The sequence below is a fragment of the Mycteria americana genome, chromosome Z (assembly GCF_035582795.1).
Source record: "Mycteria americana isolate JAX WOST 10 ecotype Jacksonville Zoo and Gardens chromosome Z, USCA_MyAme_1.0, whole genome shotgun sequence".
NCBI classification, from domain to species: domain Eukaryota; kingdom Metazoa; phylum Chordata; class Aves; order Ciconiiformes; family Ciconiidae; genus Mycteria; species Mycteria americana.
The window spans coordinates 77,938,275-77,957,161 of NC_134396.1; the positions used below are offsets into that span (position 1 = coordinate 77,938,275).

General features: G+C 36.8%; 1 protein-coding gene across 8 annotated transcripts in view; it reads right to left on the bottom strand.

The window, feature by feature from the left end:
- The window catches only part of ARB2A (ARB2 cotranscriptional regulator A), a 271,831-nt gene that overhangs the window by 198,589 nt on the left and 54,355 nt on the right, over positions 1–18,887 (bottom strand). For all 8 annotated transcript variants that reach the window (XM_075526511.1, XM_075526513.1, XM_075526512.1 and 5 more), the window contains 2 exons: positions 18,641–18,706; positions 10,523–10,714 (listed from right to left, as the gene is read on the bottom strand). In XM_075526511.1, coding sequence (XP_075382626.1) covers positions 10,523–10,714; positions 18,641–18,706 — 258 coding nt within the window. The remainder of the gene's footprint in view (positions 1–10,522; positions 10,715–18,640; positions 18,707–18,887) is intronic.

Consider the following 18,887-nt stretch of genomic DNA (forward strand, 5'->3'; position numbering starts at 1 on the left):
ATATTAAATACATATATACACCATACCTATACTGACACACATGTAATACTGTTTCTATGATATATATTACAAAGAATACAATTTAGACATTATAATGCATTAACATTATTTAGGTGATAGTTTAACCATCTGTACATCTAATAAATAAGATGAAAGAAAATTTTAATATTTTTAAATATGCATTAAGTATTTTTAAATGCTAGTGAGTTAAGTTCTTTAAAGGATGTAAAAAACATGCATGCATATTTCTCATTCCTGAATTATACGCTCCTGAATGAATAGAACAAAGGTGTTGGCTACCGATTTTTTTTTATAAAGCAAAATTAAGCTAATGACTTAACATTAATATGTCAACTAATGAACAATTAACAGTTCACTCCACCCTATATGAAAGCAATTTTAATAAGTTAAGATTATCCCTATTGAAATCACATTTCATGAGGAATAAAAAAAAGTTTGTGTGCATACCTATACTACTTAGCATGGTGCCACTCTCAAAAGTCTGTATTAACATGAAAATTGACAGGACCACCCCAACAGAAAAAGTTACCAAAAAACTATGAAAGTTATTTTAAAACCTTCACTCCATGATCTGATACTTATACAGATCTAAACATACTTATAAGCATAGTTTATTACACACAAGAAAAGCCCAGCAAAGTTCCCATCCTAAATTGTATCCTCTTGTAAAGGCACTTGTGTGCTGTGTGAGCTGAGGTGCTACCCTACCACAACTTTACTGGACCATCCCACGTTGAAATGTGAGATACAACTGCTCTATAGTGAATCAGCTGAAATAAGAAGTTACTCCTATGTACTGCTGTCAGATATAAGTAACCATAAACCTATGACACTTCCACAAACCCAAATTCTCTGAATCAAAACAATACTGGATTACAACTTTATTTTCTTCTAAATGAGATTCTTACAAAGTGGCCTGTATAGAGTAAAATCCAAGCCACAAATAACTACTGCATTTCCAAGTACAATCATACTAGTATGTATTTACCCAGTTCTCTTACAAGTGCTGTGCGTATTGCCAATTTAAAATAAACAATATATTGAAGATCTGTACCGCAACAGAAAGAGCCTCATTGCAATTTCTGAGCAATTAAAAGGTCACAGTTCCACACAGAGCTTCCCACAGGCAGATCTGCAAAACTTCTCCACACAGGAATAGCGTATGTTGCTGAGCTGAGACTAGTCAATACTTTCTTGCTAAAAGTTTTGTTAAAACTCTGCATGCAGAATATTCCCTACCAAATAAACTCATCTATTCAGGTGGTACAGATCTCATTTCGATACAACCCATTAGAAAATACAATACTGTACTTGTGAAAAACGTTGATTACATATTTGCTAGTCTTGTTCAGTTACTGTCCAGAACAGCGATTTTACTCTCCTTGAAAGAAAAATGAAAAGTACAAATAAGTAAATAATTAACAAAGGGTAAGAGTCTTTTATTCCAAAGCCATTCATGCATTACTTATCAATATTTTGTATGGTATGTGTATACTACATTGTGTATTGAAAGTACCGTTCTTAGTCATGTTTTATAGTCAAAATAGCTGCTTTAACAAAAATCATGATACAAAAAGGTCAGAAAAACAATAAATTTCCCGTAAAACCTGAAATTGTGAAACATAATTAACGCAAAGTGAGATGAATTTAACTTCATAGTAAAACTGTTCAACTCTATAGAAATCAATGACCCTATGCACTGGATGTTCATTTAATGCTGTTTAGATCTCATTTTAAAAAATAGTTAATGTATGTTATATGTTCTAAGCTTATTTAGTAAGGTTCAAAGTTGCAAATGTTTTCTGTTAGCTAAAATGACTATTTGCAGAATAGGTGTGTGGGTAGGCAGAGAGAAAGTTAGCAAATCTAAAGTTATATTTTTATGTAGAATTTAATCTCCATTCTCACAATTATTTAGACTACACAGGCAATAACACACTACAAAATTAATGTATTGGCTTAAGAGGATGACATTATTTTTGAAGCAGACTGATTTTGTAATACTGCACACATTTAAACAAAAGCTCATAGTTTAAAAAACAAAAGGGAGGGGAAATACAATAGAAGTGCATACCTGACCTATCTCTAATCTTTTCTTTTCAAAGCTAGGCTACTCAAGAATCTTCAACTAATTATTCCATTTTATTGATGGCATTTTTCCCAAGGGAAGTTATTTAAAAAGTTTAACCCCTGAGCAAGCCATGGCTTCTCCTGCCTTTGAAAGTGTCAAGTGCATTGATTATAACTGCAGGAAGTGTTACCTTCTACCCAGAGAATCTCACCCTGCACAATCTTAAACACTGTCTCTCTCCCAAAACGGCTTTGATTCAGCAATTCAGACCGCTTCAGCTGATATTAAAGGCAGAAGCACCACAGAAGAGGGATCAGCAGTTAAAACGAAATACAAAGAGGAAAAAAAACAGATCTTGGATATAGTACCACAAAGCTTGAGAGAAAAGCAGATTTGAAAAAGACATCAGAGTGACTAAAAAAAGAACAACATGACAGAAATTAAACAAGATTTTTATGTTCGCCTTCTATGCATTTAAACTCATCTCAACCTCTATTGAAATTCCGATCATACCCAAACCCCAAGGCTTTTGACATACTTTCAAATATCCACACCCCCTCTTACTCTTTTCTAAGTCTCCAGAGTCACTGTTAGGTATCCAACAAGTTGAAGGGGGGGGGGAAGAATCCTAATATGCATATGATAAAAAGGCCGTTTATACTCATATTAAACTTGGTTTCTAAAATGATCGTGATAATTTTAAATATTCAGTGTGTGTTCTTAACCCCATACTTAGCCAGTGAAAAGAATGCTCAAATGGTTGGGGGGGGGGGGGTATTTTCAAGCCACATTTATCCAGTATCTTGAACAGTGATTTTCTTAGGTCAGTGACAAAGTAAGAGTAAACTAACACAAGGTGCTACAGGGTTCTAAAACATGACAGCCAGCAGAATAAAGGAAGACAAAGCAATCTGTAAGTATCTCTAAATTATCAAATTAATGTAACACAGAAAACTCTAAGAATGTAATACACACAATTAATACAATAATGGTAACACATATCTTGGAAAGGATGCACTGAATTTCAAAGGGTAATTGGATTTTCAGAACTGCAAGTGGGTTTTTTTCCAGTTCAGTCATGACAGGGCCAGAAGGTAACGATACATCTGCCATGATGCAACAAGCAGACCTGTCTTCTGTCAAGAGTTGAAATCATAAAGGAATAAGCTGTCGTTAGCAACCTCTCTCCAAACAGTAGAGCTGTCATCTCATTGTTTTCCTTTGCTGGCATGGGGGCTGGTGTGGGCTTATATATCCTGTCAGTTCAATATTAGCCTAAGCTTTTAACCTTTTCTTGAATTTTCTTTAATAATTATTAAATCCTATACAGCTTATTATGGGTTACTATGTATTTTGTGATCAATTAATATTGCTTTCAACTAACTATGCAACTTTTCCTTCTATCTGCTTGGTGATCAGTACTTCAAATTAGTATTTGAGAGATAGAATCATAGAATCATTTAGGTTGGGAAAGACCTTTAATATCATCAAGTCCAACCATTAACCTAGCACTGCCAAGTCCACCACTAAACCATGTCCCCAAGCACCACATCTACACGGCTTTTAAATACCTCCAGGGATGGAGACTCAACCACTGCCCTGGGCAGCCTGTGCCAGTGCTTGACAACCCTTTCACTAAAGACATTTTTCCTAACACCCAATCTAAACCTCCCCTGGTACAACTTGAGGCCATTTCCTCTGTCCCATCACTTGTTACCCGGGAGAAGAGACCGACCCCACCTCTCTACCCCCTCCTTTCAGGCAGTTGCAGAGAGCGATGAGGTCTCCCCTCAGCCTCCTTCTCTCCAGGCTGAACAACCCCAGGTCCCTCAGCCGCTCCCCATCAGCCTTGTGCTCCAGACCCTTCCCCAGCTCCGTTGCCCTTCTCTGGACACACTCCAGCCCCTCAATGTCCCTCTTGTAGTGGGGGGCCCAAAACTGAACACAGCATTCGAGGTGTGGCCTCACCAGTGCCGAGTACAGGGGACGATCACTGCCCCAGTCCTGCTGGCCACGCTATTTTTGATACAAGCCAGGATGCCATTGGCTTTCTTGGCCACCTGGGCACACTGCTGGCTCATACTCAGCCGGCTGTCAACCAACACCCCCAGGTCCTTTTCCGCTGGGCAGCTTTCCAGCCACTCTTCCCCAAGTCTGTAGCGTTGCATGGGGTTGTTGTGACCCAAGTGCAGGACCTGGCACTTGGCCTTGTTGAACCTCATACAACTGACCACTCATCGATCCAGCCTGTCCAGGTCCCTCTGCAGAGCCTTCCTACCCTCAGCAGATCAACACTCCCGCACAACTGCTGTGTAACTTAAGTTTTCTTAATGTTATCCCCACAAAAGCAGGAGCTGTAAATACAAGTTTTCTCTACTAAGAAGTACTTTACAGGCAATGTTATTTCTATGGTCTAACAGAATGAATAAAAGCAAATACATATACCAGAGTCAGAAAATTAATATTTGAAAGAAAACAATATAGCACATTTTTGTCCATTTTAGTGAAATTTTACTTCCAATAAAATACTAGAATGCCCAAATAAGATTATGATTACTCTGGCACTGTAACTGACTATTAATAAAAAAATGAAGTATTTTAACATCTTTCAGCAACAATATACTTAGAAGACATAAAAGGTACATAAATATTAGTATTCTGTGGAAGAACTGTAATTGCAGTGAAATGTCAGCTCTGTTTTTTTTTTTTTTTTTTTTTTTTTCAGAAAGTGTCACTTGCCCGTCTTACTGAAATTATGCTAAGCATGTGTAAACTATAAGACAAAATTTTAAATCTTAGGTTCTTAAAATATGACCACTAGAACAGAGTGGGCATTGTCTAACAAGATATTCTATGCTTAAAAGTGAGATATAGAAGTTTTTCAGCAAGCATTCTTCTTAGTGTAGTTTAAACAAAGCATAATTTCTTGACAACAATGTGTAAATATCCACTTTTGAAGCTGGCTGACTTCTACGAAACAGAGAGACCAACATGTGTTACCATGCAGTTACTAACCAGTAAGGTTACTAAATGACATAAAAGTTATGGTCGGTAAATTTATTACCATTACACTGAATGATTTTGTTGTTCCATTCAATTGAGTTAAAAAACTAATGACAACTTATTGCACGCTGAAGAAAGTAACCACCCTCAGCAGTTCTCAGTAAGTATTGCCAACCTGAGAGTTTTATACAAATGAATGAGATTAATATGAGTGAATAAATGCAATATTCTGACCAAAAATATTCTTAAGAACAGAAATCATTAAGAAAACGCAGTGAGAAGAGTAGGATAAACACAAGAGAAAACTGAAGGTGAAAATCATGTTTTATCAGCCATTAAAGAAAGACTTCCACAGTTGATGCCTATCTCATGCAAACCTTTTTTTCGTTTGTTCATGGAAAGTCAGATTTTTGGGTGCTGCTGCATTTCTTCTGAAAAACTCATCCAGGTTCTTTGAAGAAGTTATTTTTCTGGTGCTATTACCCCTATGTCAAGTACTAATTCTCCTTTAAATAATAATAAAAATTGAAACCAGGCAACCAGGCAACAATTCTTGGATGGTTTTTAAAAAAATAATAATATATTTTTAAAAAAAAATCAAATAACTGACAGTGCTGTAGTTGAATTTTATTAGCATCCTTGGGACCACAGCTATCTTAGCAAATGTACTGAATTTCCAAAGACACAGAAAGCAGCCAACAGTTTCTTTGTACTCGTGCAGTAAGCTGATGTCCTCTTTATTCCCTAGAGGAAAGGTATCAGAGTAGTCCAAAATTCTGCTCAGTGTCCAAACTTAGGTAAGCTGAGCTCCTGTTTCCCTGGTATCACTCGCACATCTCCTAAACAAATCTTTAGATTGCCATCCATGTTGTTACCTCTCAACAATGAACCAGAGAAGCATACCTCCTCATTAAGAGCCTGGTGACCGAGGTCCTCATAGGGAATACGGGAGCCCCTGAACTACCTAAATGAAACCAGGAATGTAAATCCTTAATTCTTGGCACCCCAAGTAAATGCTCTCATCACTGAATTAAAGAATTTACTTCTGTCTCTCATCATCCCCTCCTGGTGCTGCTTCAGTCATTGTATATATGACTAAACAATAACTGATCTGAGAAGAGCCTGACTCTATGGACAGTGAATGAGACATTTACGCAAAATGTAGAAGAAACAGATTAAAATTCCTCTTCTAATTTACATTTATTTATTTATTTTATTTACATTTATTTATTTATTAAAAAATTGAATAGCTTCAGTGCGGTATTATCATTAAAAGTGGAATAGTCCTTCAAGCCCAGAGGAGGGACTTGAACTTCAGTCTCTCACACGTCAAATGACTGCTTCTGTCAAAAATCAGTATTTCCCACTGCAGAAAGTTTCAGTAGAAAAGGTCTGTTTTAACAAAACAACAAACCTATGCAATATTTATTTTGTACAGTATTTATAGGAAATTGCCATCTTTTTTGTTTTAAGTATCTTTATAGTATGTATTTTTTATAATTTTAATTAAGCCTTTCTTACTGCCTTACTGCTTTGTTATCACATTTGCCTTTTTTATACTTGTTTTCTAAAGTAGATCTTTTCCTACCGTGTTTTAACGTATTTACACATCTGTCCCTCACATTCTATACACTTTTCTCCCTTCTCCTTTTCCTACAATCTGTTCTCTATCTTGTTGCTTGTTTGTTCTCTTCTTCTTTCACATTTCAAAATCTCTTTTACACAATCAAGCTTGAACTTCTGAATTAATGCATTAATCTTACCTCTTTACATAAAGCCTTGTAAACTACTCCCAACACTTATTACACAAAAGATTGAATCTACACAACAGAATTTTACGTAAAAGATGGACGGAGAAGTATTACTTACAGAAACCACCCAGATGAAAAGAGAAAACACATTTCTAGCTACTCAAATTCCCACCAGGATATTTCTCCTTGGATCTTTTCTTTCCAATGTGTATCAGCCCCAAGCCACTAGAAGCATGATAAATTTTAAGCCTTTACATTGCTCCCTTATTCCATACACGCTTTAAGAGGAAAGTTTTTTTTTTCTTGGAAGTGTTGTACCAGAGAGAAATAGTTTCTTTTCTTCCCTTAACTTCCTGGTTAGGAGGGCAGTATCAGTTCATCCTGCTCAATCCACTGCTCACTGATAACTCCAGCTTTTCCTTCCCTGTTTTCAGTTTTTCCAAGAAATGAACTGAGAATTGCTTGTGGTAGTCTCATCACTATCCACAGAGAAAAGCAGTAGAGAAAAAGATACAGTTTTGACCTACCTAAAGGGTTCTTTGTTTGTTTGTCTGCTTGGTTTTAAGGAAAGCAGAGGTGATATTTCTGAACTAGTTTCTGCACAACAGGCATTTCAGCACTACTTTTGCAATTTTAATTTTTTTTTTAAATGAAAACGTAGTCTCCAACAAATGTTTTAAGCTACCTGCATATGTTTCACACTCACAACAGATCAGTGGAATTTTCAAATCCTACATACTATTATACACTTCAAATTCACACAGTTTATTAGAAAAAAAATCCATGTTCTCCTGTCATCAGCACTGTAATCTTATGCTTTGATAAGGTCTGCTGGTTTCATTCCAGGATCAGACCTCTTCTTAGAAGGAACAGTGGAAGATCAAGAAAAATAATTCCTTAATTTAAACTGGAACGTTGCATGAGGAGTTATCACAATTTTCATTCAGGCCATTTACTGTCCAGGCCAGTTATTTTCATTTCATAAGAGACAGAAGTGCCTAAATCAACTAGAGGATTGAACACCAGAAAACCCAGAAAAGGATGCAATTTTTATTATTATTCACGAAAATTGGAGTCCTTATACTCACTCTACCATAATTTCCTGTATTTGGAAGAGTAATTTATACGATCTGCACATGAAGTAGACATGATATCAGCACGTAACTATCTGTATTCTCTTTTTAGTCATAACATAATGATTCCAAATACCTTCAGTGGGGTTTGACTTCCATAAAATATTGCCTTATCTAACCAGATATACATCTAATTCCCACTACAGTGATTACAGGATACAAAAAATAGCAATACATTTAATCTAATACAATTGAATGTGATCTAATCTTCATTTTGCATGAAAAAGAAAATTGCAAATAGTATGTGTTCTAAACATGCAGTACATTTACCAGAATTCTAAGATGCACAAAAAGGGAGAGTGGCTTTTACAGTAGCTGGAATTAGTCGACTAAAGAGAACTATGAATTTAAAAAACATGCTAAGAAGGAAGTCAAAAGATAAGAGCACAAAGTCTGTATCCTGATTTCAGCTGGGATAGAGTTAATTTTCTCCACAGTAGCTGGTATGGAGCTATGTTTTGGGTTTGTGCTGGAAACAGTGTTGATCGCCCAGGGCTGTTGTGGTTCCTGCTGAGCAGTGCTGACACACAGTCAAGGCCTGGTCTGCTCCTCACCCCACCCCACCAGCGAGGGGGCTGGGGGGCACAAGGAGCTGGGAGGGGACACGGCTGGGACGGCTGACCCACACTGCCCCAAGGGACATCCCACACCGTATGGCGTCATGCTCAGTATATAAAGCTGGGGAAGAAGAAGGAAGGGGGGACATTGGGAGTGATGGCGTTTGTCTTCCCAAGTCACCGTTAGGCGTGATGGAGCCCTGCTTTCCTGGAGATGGCTGAACACCTGCCTGCCCATGGGAAGCAGTGAAGGAATTCCTTGCTTTGCTTCGCTTGTGTGCGCAGCTTTTGCTTTCCCTATTAAACTGTTTTTATCTCAGCCCACGAGTTTTCTCACTTTTACCCTCCCGATTCTCTCCCCCATCCCGGCGGGGGGGAGTGAGCGAGCGGCTGGCGCGGGCTGAGTTGCCGGCTTGGGTTAAACCACGACAGTCTGGTGTCCCAATGTGATTGAATGATTACATTATTTTTAAGACATTTTCTCATCAAACTCTTTGGGCTTTTTTCCTGTGTTTTTTTAAAGAAGCATTCAAAACACAGAAATACATAATCTGTTTTTAAGGATAATAACCATTTGAGGGAACAGAGGTCTGATCTCTGTCACACTGGCACAATCATTGCATAAAATAAATAAGAATAACAAAACAGAAAAAGGAACTGCAACTTCTCTACTAGAAATACTCTCTTAAAGATTATCTGTTAATTTAGGGATAGTATCCTAGTTTTAAATGCTCAGCCTCTCATGTTAGTCAAGACAGCAGCATCTCTAGGAAAGAACAAAAATGCAGGCATGTAAGCATCGCAAAGAAAATTTAAGTAGCTCTTTGGGTTTCTTGGAAAAGGTTTTGGAACCTGCACTCTGGAAATTAACCTCCTACATTGGACCTACCAAACACCTATATTACATGCAATAATCCTAAAGTATTTTTTGTTCTGCCTCTGAGTCTTGATTTAAAATGAACAAAAACTTTATCTTAAAAGAAGGCAAGCATCGCTTTCACAAGACTAGGTTTCTTTTTCACACAAAGTATAGTCTGGTGCTTTGTTAGTGGATTATTTAATGGTCCAATGTTTTAATATGTTTTCTTTCTTTGCTTTATTAAAAAAAAGAAAACATGTTTGAAGAGAACCATTTTCTATACGGAACACTAAGCCAGCTGCAAAAAATTCAACTTCATTTAGCAAAATGCAGAAGAGTTTTGCAGTGGCAACACTGATATTTAGAGTAGAACATTAGCTTAACTTGGTAAACATAATAGGAAGAGTGACTCTTAAATAGGCTTTTCTAATGGTTACTACAGGACATTTCATTTATGTAGCAGGATGCAAGAGATGAATTACACCTACAAAGTTCCAATGTTAAAAACATTATACAAACGGTGCATTGTCTCTCACATAGATGTAAATGGAACAAAATAAATGTCCATAAAATGTAAATGTTTTTTACTGTCAAGTATTGATAGGTGAATCAGAATGAATCAGTATTCAGTGCAAAACTGAAAAAGACTGTGCCTCTAATAAATTCAGCACAAGCCTAGCAAAAAAGCCTGCTGTTATTATGAAAGCTCATGTTATCATGAGATTACAACAGACGTTGAGTGAGAATACGTACAAATTTAATGAAATGTAAAAGAAAACACTTCAAATAATAACAAATTTCTGTAGTGCCTTCTATTGCATCTCATCGCCTGCTAAGGGCTCTTGTCACGTTAGCTGCCATATTAAAACTACATGGCAGTGCCACCACAACATGACATACAACTGAAATTTTTTTTACTGTAAGAGAGAAACTTGGTTCCATTAGAAAAAAGTTCTGAAAAAAACCCAAGCAAGTATTCCCATCATAAATAAAATGATCGTATAGGAAAATATTGAACACTGCCTAACAAATTAAAACATCACAGATTTAGAGCTCTTCATACACAGGTATACACACATACACATGCATATGAACACACAGCCATACATACATACACTTTCACTTACCTCAATAGCTCTCTTTATATATGGTATCTGCGTGCCACTGTCCAGATCTTCATTAATTATAAGTCTCCTAGCCCACTGACCAGCTCTGACAACTCCATTACCGTGAATTAGGACCAACAGCTTGTCAGGATTTGTTAATGCATCTTCACTCATAAAGATAAAGCTCTTTGGTTCACTCTCAGTTGCATCAACCTGCAATTACAGACAACACGCACTTCTATGCATCAACAAAATTTTTTAAAAGAACATCTGTAGTTATAAAGTTACCCACCAAATTGATACAAAAACTTTCACCCTTTAACAACTATTTGGATGCATATTATAAGGACTAATGTGTACCCAGTACTAAATAAAAATAAAAGCTAGTATCTGTGCAATGTAACTTTGAAACATAAAAATACACCACAGTTTAGAACAGTCATCCAAGGGAGATTTAAATCAAAAAAAGGGATAAAAAGTATGCTAAAGCCTTGAAACATCAGTTGTTTACAGAAATTTACTGGCAAAAAAGAAAGTCCATAAAAGAACAATCGGGGGGGGATCCAAGTAATTTGTCACCTCTGATATGCCTGAAGCAACAATAAAAGTCTTACATCATATGAAAAAAATCCTAGAGAGTTTCATCACAGCCACCTCAACATAAATACCCAATAAGCCATGTATGAACCAGTATGGTAAAATTGTCTACTACAAATTTAATAGGATAGACCTAATAAAATACAGACATCCAATTTGGGTCTAAATAATGGCTTCATTAAGAGTCCTGGACCTTGCTCAATGCTTAGCTACTTTGCTACAGGAACAGATCGACAACCAGCTTTGATATTCAGTAAACCATAATCTAATTCCAAGTTTTGTCCTTACTCTAGAGAGCAAAGTAGCAGTTTTTGTTCAATAAAAACAGGAGTTCTATAAAACAGGTCTACACTTGGTTTAGCAAGCCTGGCTCAAGGCAAAAGAACGGTGCTGGTGTAAACACTGTGATGACAGAAGGAAACATCCTGTCTGCTCATTCTTCCCTTTCTACCATATGAATACATAGAAAAGGAAGAACCGAACAGGCATATCTCCTCGTCCTACTGTACTCCACACCCCATGACCCGCACAGGCTAACTGTACAGCTGCTAGGAACTACCCTGGATTGTCTTACGCTCCACAACAGCAATGAAAAGCAGGGCAGGATATGAGCCTTACGCTGAGACAGGAGGAATGGCTATTTGGAACATGTCAGTTTTTCTCTCATACATGGGTTATATGTTCTTAATTACCATTACTTTAGGAAAAATTAATTCAGCGTGAATCTCCAGACTTTTCATAATGCAAGTCCTACCTAATATTTTTTTAATGATGTCAATGAGGCTACTTGAACAAAAGGAATTCCCAACTGGAAGAACGGTCATGTCTCTTTTCTGCATCTGCCGTTGAAGACCTTGTTCCCTGCTCCAAAATGACGTAACATCTCATGTGCCTCAGCTTGCACTTTCTACACCAGGAAATGTACTCACCTTCTCTCACACTTTGTGAGAAAACAGAAAACATGGTAAAAAATACATTCTGTTGAAAAGAGTTTAGCACATGTAAGTGCAACAGGTACCATACTGGGGCTACAGTCAGATCATGTTGCTGCTTCTGAAGTAGCAGTATTGATAACTTAAAATTTAACACAGCTTAGGTAAAAAGTCAGACAACACTAAATCTCAGATAGTACTTGGCAAGATGTAATTGACTTTTGCACATGAACTGAATACTTACGATACTGTAATTAAGAAAAAACATTGTGAATTTGTATTTCAGACAAAGACATAACTTAGCTGTGTGTTTTAGTATTTATATACTAAATTTTTGTTTAGTATTTAGGAAATACTAGCACTTAGTAATCATATGTACTAGAACATATAACTAGTTCATACTTCTGCAAATACATTAATTTTAAAAAGTTAAAAATATCCACCAAGATCATAAAAAACTAACTCTTCATTCTCTTCCCCAAATTAATCCCATTTGGAAACTTAATTTATCTTCAAACAGTAGTAATTCATTAGATCAAGCTTTCACTAAAGAAGGCACACACAGGTCACTCCTGTGCACAACCTTACTTTATTGACAAATCAACGTAGAATACCATTTAGTGCGAAACACACTGTGTCCGCATAAAATAATTTATATTTATTAGCCACCTTCTCTTCTGGACCTACTCATGAACAATTATTTCTGATCCTTTATTTAAACGCAAATGGAATAAATTCCATAAAATGCTGAACTTCAATTAGTTTAATTTAACAATTTGATTCAACATTGTTATTCACATGCAATAACAATCTTCCAATAATCTGTAGCTAGGAATGTCAAACCAATCTGAATTCTGCTGACAATTTACCATTTAAAAGTACTGTTTAAAGTTCAATTTTCATTTTCTCAGATTTATTTTTCCAATGCACAACTATACCTTAAGGTTTATGAATGTGTGCAGTTATGGTGAATTCTCCAAGTTATGCACTCTACATACATTACGACATTCTTAAGGATTTCAAACAGTGAATTAATTTTTCCATATGAGTTCTGCCTCACGTGAGCTATCACCTAATACAGTAGTACCAGTCTGCAGAATACTTCAGCAGCATGCTTGTTAGTATTTTGAACAGTTACTATCAATATATAGGGTAAGATTAAACCATACTTGAAATCTAATCTTGCTGACATTCACGCTACCACATCGACATTGACTCAATTTTCAGTTCTTAGCCATTACCAACCCAAGATGTAGGACACCTGACTGGGCTCTAGGGGTCTTTTATTTTGTACATTGGAAGTTTTTAAGTTTAAGACTGAATGTTAAATTTTTAAAGGGAACCCCCCCCCCCCCCAATATTTTTCTTATTACGATTAAGAAACAGAATAAAAATTATGAGCCTGGAGCCTACCAGTGAGTGAAACAGGTGTCACTTGTGACTGGAGGAAAGAACATGGCAAATAAATGGAACTGAAACTGAAAAGCCTCAAAAAGATTGTGAGAATTGTGAGCAGCTGGTGGAGAGAGAAAACTGCTCATTTGCTTTGCAAGATAAGAAAGTCTTCTGTTATGTGGTTCTACATAAAGCTCACTAACTCACTTATGTTACAGTCTTCACAATTTTGAATATCCTGATTTATAATTTTTCGCTCAGAACTGTAGAAAATGAAAACTGCTGACCAATACTACAAGCAGCTAATTAGCATTTGGTGATTACCACAGCTAACTTAACATACCTAAAACTGGTGGAATTTTACAAAACAAGTATTGACCGGACTTAGGTAACAAAGTAGCCAAAGGGACATGCAGTAGAGATGAGATCATTGTTTCTGAAAGAAAAATATTCTTGGCTGTCTAATAGATCAAGAGAACTACTGAATGAAGTTTTACCTATTGAAGTGAAAGAGCAAAGCATTGATAAGTTAGAAGATTCTGCAAAGTGCGACCTTTCGGTGCCATCGTCAATAAAGCATGTTCGTAATTATTTAAACTTCCATCTCAGGCCTTCCCAGAAGCCGTTAAAGATGCATTTAATTCAGAAGCACCCTCTATTTGTCCTCAACAGCTAAAGAACAGCAAAGATCAATCACTGATTATGCCATTAAAACTGGAGAAATACAAAGACTTCATCTGGATAAAAAAATTGCAGACTTCTTTATATTCATAATATAACCTTCAATGGAGCACAAAATGAGAAATTTAAAGGAAATAATTGAACGGCTTCTCCCTGAATATGAGGCTCTTCATTTAAATTTTCAAGTCCAGTAGTATATGTTGAACATTAAAAGAACTACAATACTTTACAGTAACAATAATGCAATATGCATCTCAGTCTCCCTGTGTAGGAAAAAATGTTGAGATTTATGTTTTGTCAGAGATGCTGACATAATAAAACAATGGGCAACCTTTCCTGATTTCCAAACTGCTCTTATTTTCATATCTGAAAAGACACTTACAAACAATTGTGTCCAAAACTGAAGCTGCTACCTGAGAAAGCAAAATAAAGACAGCATGTTGGACTTTGCACATGAAGTTGAAATTAAGAAAGATGAGAGAACACGAAATGCTGTCTTCCTAAACCTTTGAAGTGTAACATTTCTGTACACTACTAAAATCATGCTGAAAAAAAAAAAGTACTCCACTTAACACAGTCCTGAAACACATTTCATATATTCAAACATCATTACACTGCCTACTTCATTATCAGCTCACAGAAAAAGGAAGGCCAATATACCAACTTTCTGATCACCTGTGATGAAGTTCAGAAAAAACGTTTTTGTATTCACCTCTAAAATATTCATATAATAAGGTCATATTCATAAGAGCAGCCATAGGAGCAGATCAAGGTCCCAGGGTCCTGTTTCTGACAACTGGCAGATTGCTTAGGGGAACAGTGTGAGAACAGAGTGGTTATAGAGTGATTCTTCCCTGGTTTTGGCAACCAGTAACTCTGGAGCCCCCCGAGCCAGAGTTTATAACTGGACAAGCATGTACAATAGTTCAATGCACCTATCCCACCTTAGCATTGTCAAATGGTTTTTTTGAATGCATTTATACCTTTCTCCTTGATAGTATTCTGTGGCAATGAGTTCCGCAATATAATTGGGACGTATATGAAATAGTACTGCCTCTCTTTCAGCAGAGATCTCCTGCCTGATAATTTAAACTTGATGCCCCTTAGCTTCTCTATTATGAAAAAAGCAAAAAAACCATTCCCTATTCATCTTCTCTACACCTTTCATGATTTTATAGATTTGTCATATTCCTTCCTCAGTCATCTATTTTCCAAGCTGAAGAATCTTTGTCTAATCTTTCTTTGTCTGAAAAGCATTTCATGCCTGTGATCATCCTTGTAACCCTCCACTATATTTTTTTTTAAAAATTCTTCATATCCTTTTTGATATGGTGTCCAGACTCCATGCAGTGTTCAAGATGGGGACCCACATAATGAGTGGAATGACGATGTTTTTCTGTTTTGTTCTCAACACCTCATAATTCCTAACATCCTATTTGCTTTGAGGGTTTTTCACTGCCATTGAGCACTAACTGATGTTCTCAGAGAACTATTCACAATCACTCCAAGCTCTTTCCTGAGTTGTAATAGCTCATTTAGAGGCCACCATTGTGTTTACAGAGTGAGTTATTTTCCCCATAATTTCACATTTACCAGAGTTGAATCTCATGTCATTTTATCACCCAATCATTCAGCATCATGAAATAATTCCCCAACTCATCACAATCAACTTTAGATTTAAGTATTCTAAATAAAGTTAGAAAAAAACAGCAATGTTTGTTAGCTTCTATTAATTTCTTTTTTCCTTTTATTCACAACTGTGTCAGTGCAGGCCTTAATAACACTGCATCAGTAACAACTTATTTAATCTGTAAAATATGAACACCTTTTTTTCCTTTTACCCAATTACTGACTCATATGGGGACTCTCCCCTCCTATGCCATGACAGTGCCTTTTTTAAAAGCATTTGGTAAGCTTGTTGACAGCTTGTTGGAAATCCACGTACTCTTTTACTGACAAGATCTTTCTTTTTCATGTGATCGCTGACTCCTTCAATGAATTCTAGTAGGTTTCTTTTAAAAGAAACCTGTACTGACTTTTCCCCCAATATATTATTTCCTCCTGGTACACAGGAATCACTATGAATCGCTCCTGGAGGCCTTTCAAAGACTATCACATTTACTCTTTTTCCATTCCTCTGATGAAAATAGCTGATTTCAGCAGTAAGTTACATAGTAGTTGGTTGTTCTGCAGCTTCATATTTGACTTCTTATAGTACCCTGGGCTTAAAAACCATCTCATCCTGGAATTTGGTTAGTGTATAATATATAAATTTGTTCTAAGATCTCCTCTACTGGTATGTCAAATTTCAGACAGTTCATCAGAATTATATCCTGTTTAAAAAAATTCAATAATATTCAAGTGTGGAAACTGGACAAATAACATCGGAAATAACCATGTCAGTTTTTCTCATTTGAGCTGAGCATTCCTTTTGCATGCAGCTCATCTATCAGCCTCATCAGCTCTCTTTTATTATCAGCCTTTACAGCTGTAACAAGCTCCTCAAATTCAGTTTTGGGTGATCTTACCGTCATTTTATATGTAACTTGCCAGCATTTACACTCTTTTCTATTTTCCTTACTTTCTCTTGCTGCAAGCTGTCTTATTACTTCTATTAGCCTCCTTTACTAGTTTAAACTAGGTTTCTTTGTGTTGTTACTTGGGAGTCTGTCAGTGGTGGTTTAAACATAGCCTTTAGGCAGGTTTCATTTTTCACCTTCTACAACCATTGTTTCATTTTTCTCATTTTTGTAGTCCTCTTCATAACCTATTTTTGACTGTAGTGAGGGCTTCCTATACATAGTAGTCATTAGTGAATAATGGTGCTCATACCTTGTGCCAAATTTTCCACACTGCTCACAATTAAACAGCTGCATATATTTTATGAGTTCTTACTTTGCTCCAAAATGCAATTAAATTATGACACTTTGCAGAAACTGGAAGTAATACATTTGAGAATAGCTTAAATGTACTACTGACAAACTACGTCAGTACATCAGTTCTTACTACATAATTTATAAATTAGAGTAAACACAGATTAATTCAACAGTGGGAGTTAGACAGGGCCATTCTTCTCTCAAGCCAGACACCCAAATCTCAAAGCTGTGCAGAAGAGTCCCCACACGTGCGACAGAGGTGATGGAGGTGTTGTAATACTTATTTGAAGTTTGTTCATCGTCATTTCTTGAAGCTAATAGATCAGCCTTAGCATTGCATTACTTACATGCATATTGCTTTTTACAAAGCACATTCAAAGAAAGTTGTATAGCCTCAAAGTTCAGACACTTGAAAGTTTACAAATGACAGCTTCCTGGTTTGACAGAGAGAGGGTGTCATGGCTTGAGGAAGTCTTTCAACACATTACCTGTCTGGAACATGGAAGTACTTCTTGGACCAAAACTTCCCCAACAAAGAAAACTAGTAGTGCAAAGAAGTTAGAGAGACCACAGTCAGCACTGCACCAGGCAGAGTGCCACCATGAATCCAATCCTCTTCTCTGTCTACACAGGGAAATCTGAAGCAGGGGAATACTTTCTGAATCAGTCTCGGGTCTTGGGGCATCGGCGCAGCCTAGGTGGTTCAGCAGATGGGGAGTGCGGAGGAGAGCTGCTGCTCTCTCTCCAACTGCTCTGTGGAGCTCCTAGCACAGCTCCTTCTGCCCTGACCAGGAGACATTGGCAAAGCCTGGCTGGGAAACCTTGAGTAGCTTGGGCAGGTTATCAAAACATTCCCTAAACAACACCACTCAGGGAATCGAAATGGGAACTGCGAAACATTACGGAACTGTTAAAATAATGGAAATTTTCCTTCCTTAGCCCGAATGGGTTTTCCTTGACTGAATATGAAGGACTGGCTGAGAACAACAGTAATGCAAAAGCTTCTCAAAGACCCTAAGAATCCTTTATGATAGTCATGGAAAACCTACACAGTGCTGCCACACTACAGTCTCCCCTACACTCTCCACTATAGAATATAAAAATACCTGAACATCATCATGGTATCACATGTATTTACAAACACTCTCATACGTGTTCTTTGGGGAATGCTTCGTCACTTCCAAGGGTGGTTCAAATATTTTCACTAAACAACAGCAGCACCTTATATTACATACATGTTACAAGTTACTGAAAAAGTGTGTTTTAAAAAAAAGACTTGGAGTAGTTTACTGAGTTGGAGTCTATTCCTCTGCCTGTAAAGGCACATTTGTTCTCTACATCCAGCTGTAGAGGTCTCAAAATATTCACAAATACTTTTCAAAAAGCTTATGGCTCCTCTATCAAAACAACCACATTTTGAAAATTCTGGTATCTGATAAGGCAAGGAAAGCGCAGCTGGAGAAATCAAACACATGAAAAGTGAGATGGAACCATGTCTCCAGATGCACGCACATGCTGCATGCGAAGGCAGTGTCCTGAGACAATGCCCTGCACAGAGCCTTGGCACACCTTGTCTTTATCTGAGTACTGGATTGCAGGCTCTGGTTTTTACAGATCCAAACAAACAACATCCTTGGAAAAAAAAAATTTATACTTACTGGGAGAGTTACTTTCTTCAAGTGGCATTCCTTTTCTAGTAGTTCATAAACGTATTTAGTAATGATCTGGAAGGAAAAAAAGGAAGATAAAAAGAAATGCAAACAGACATTAAACCGCTTACAGTAATGACATATCCAGGCAGGCAACTTAAAGGACAGTTGGTTGAACTTCTAAGCACTTGTATATGTTTTGCCACTTATCTGAATTCTTTACTATACCACTAATTATAGAACTTGGAGCTTTACA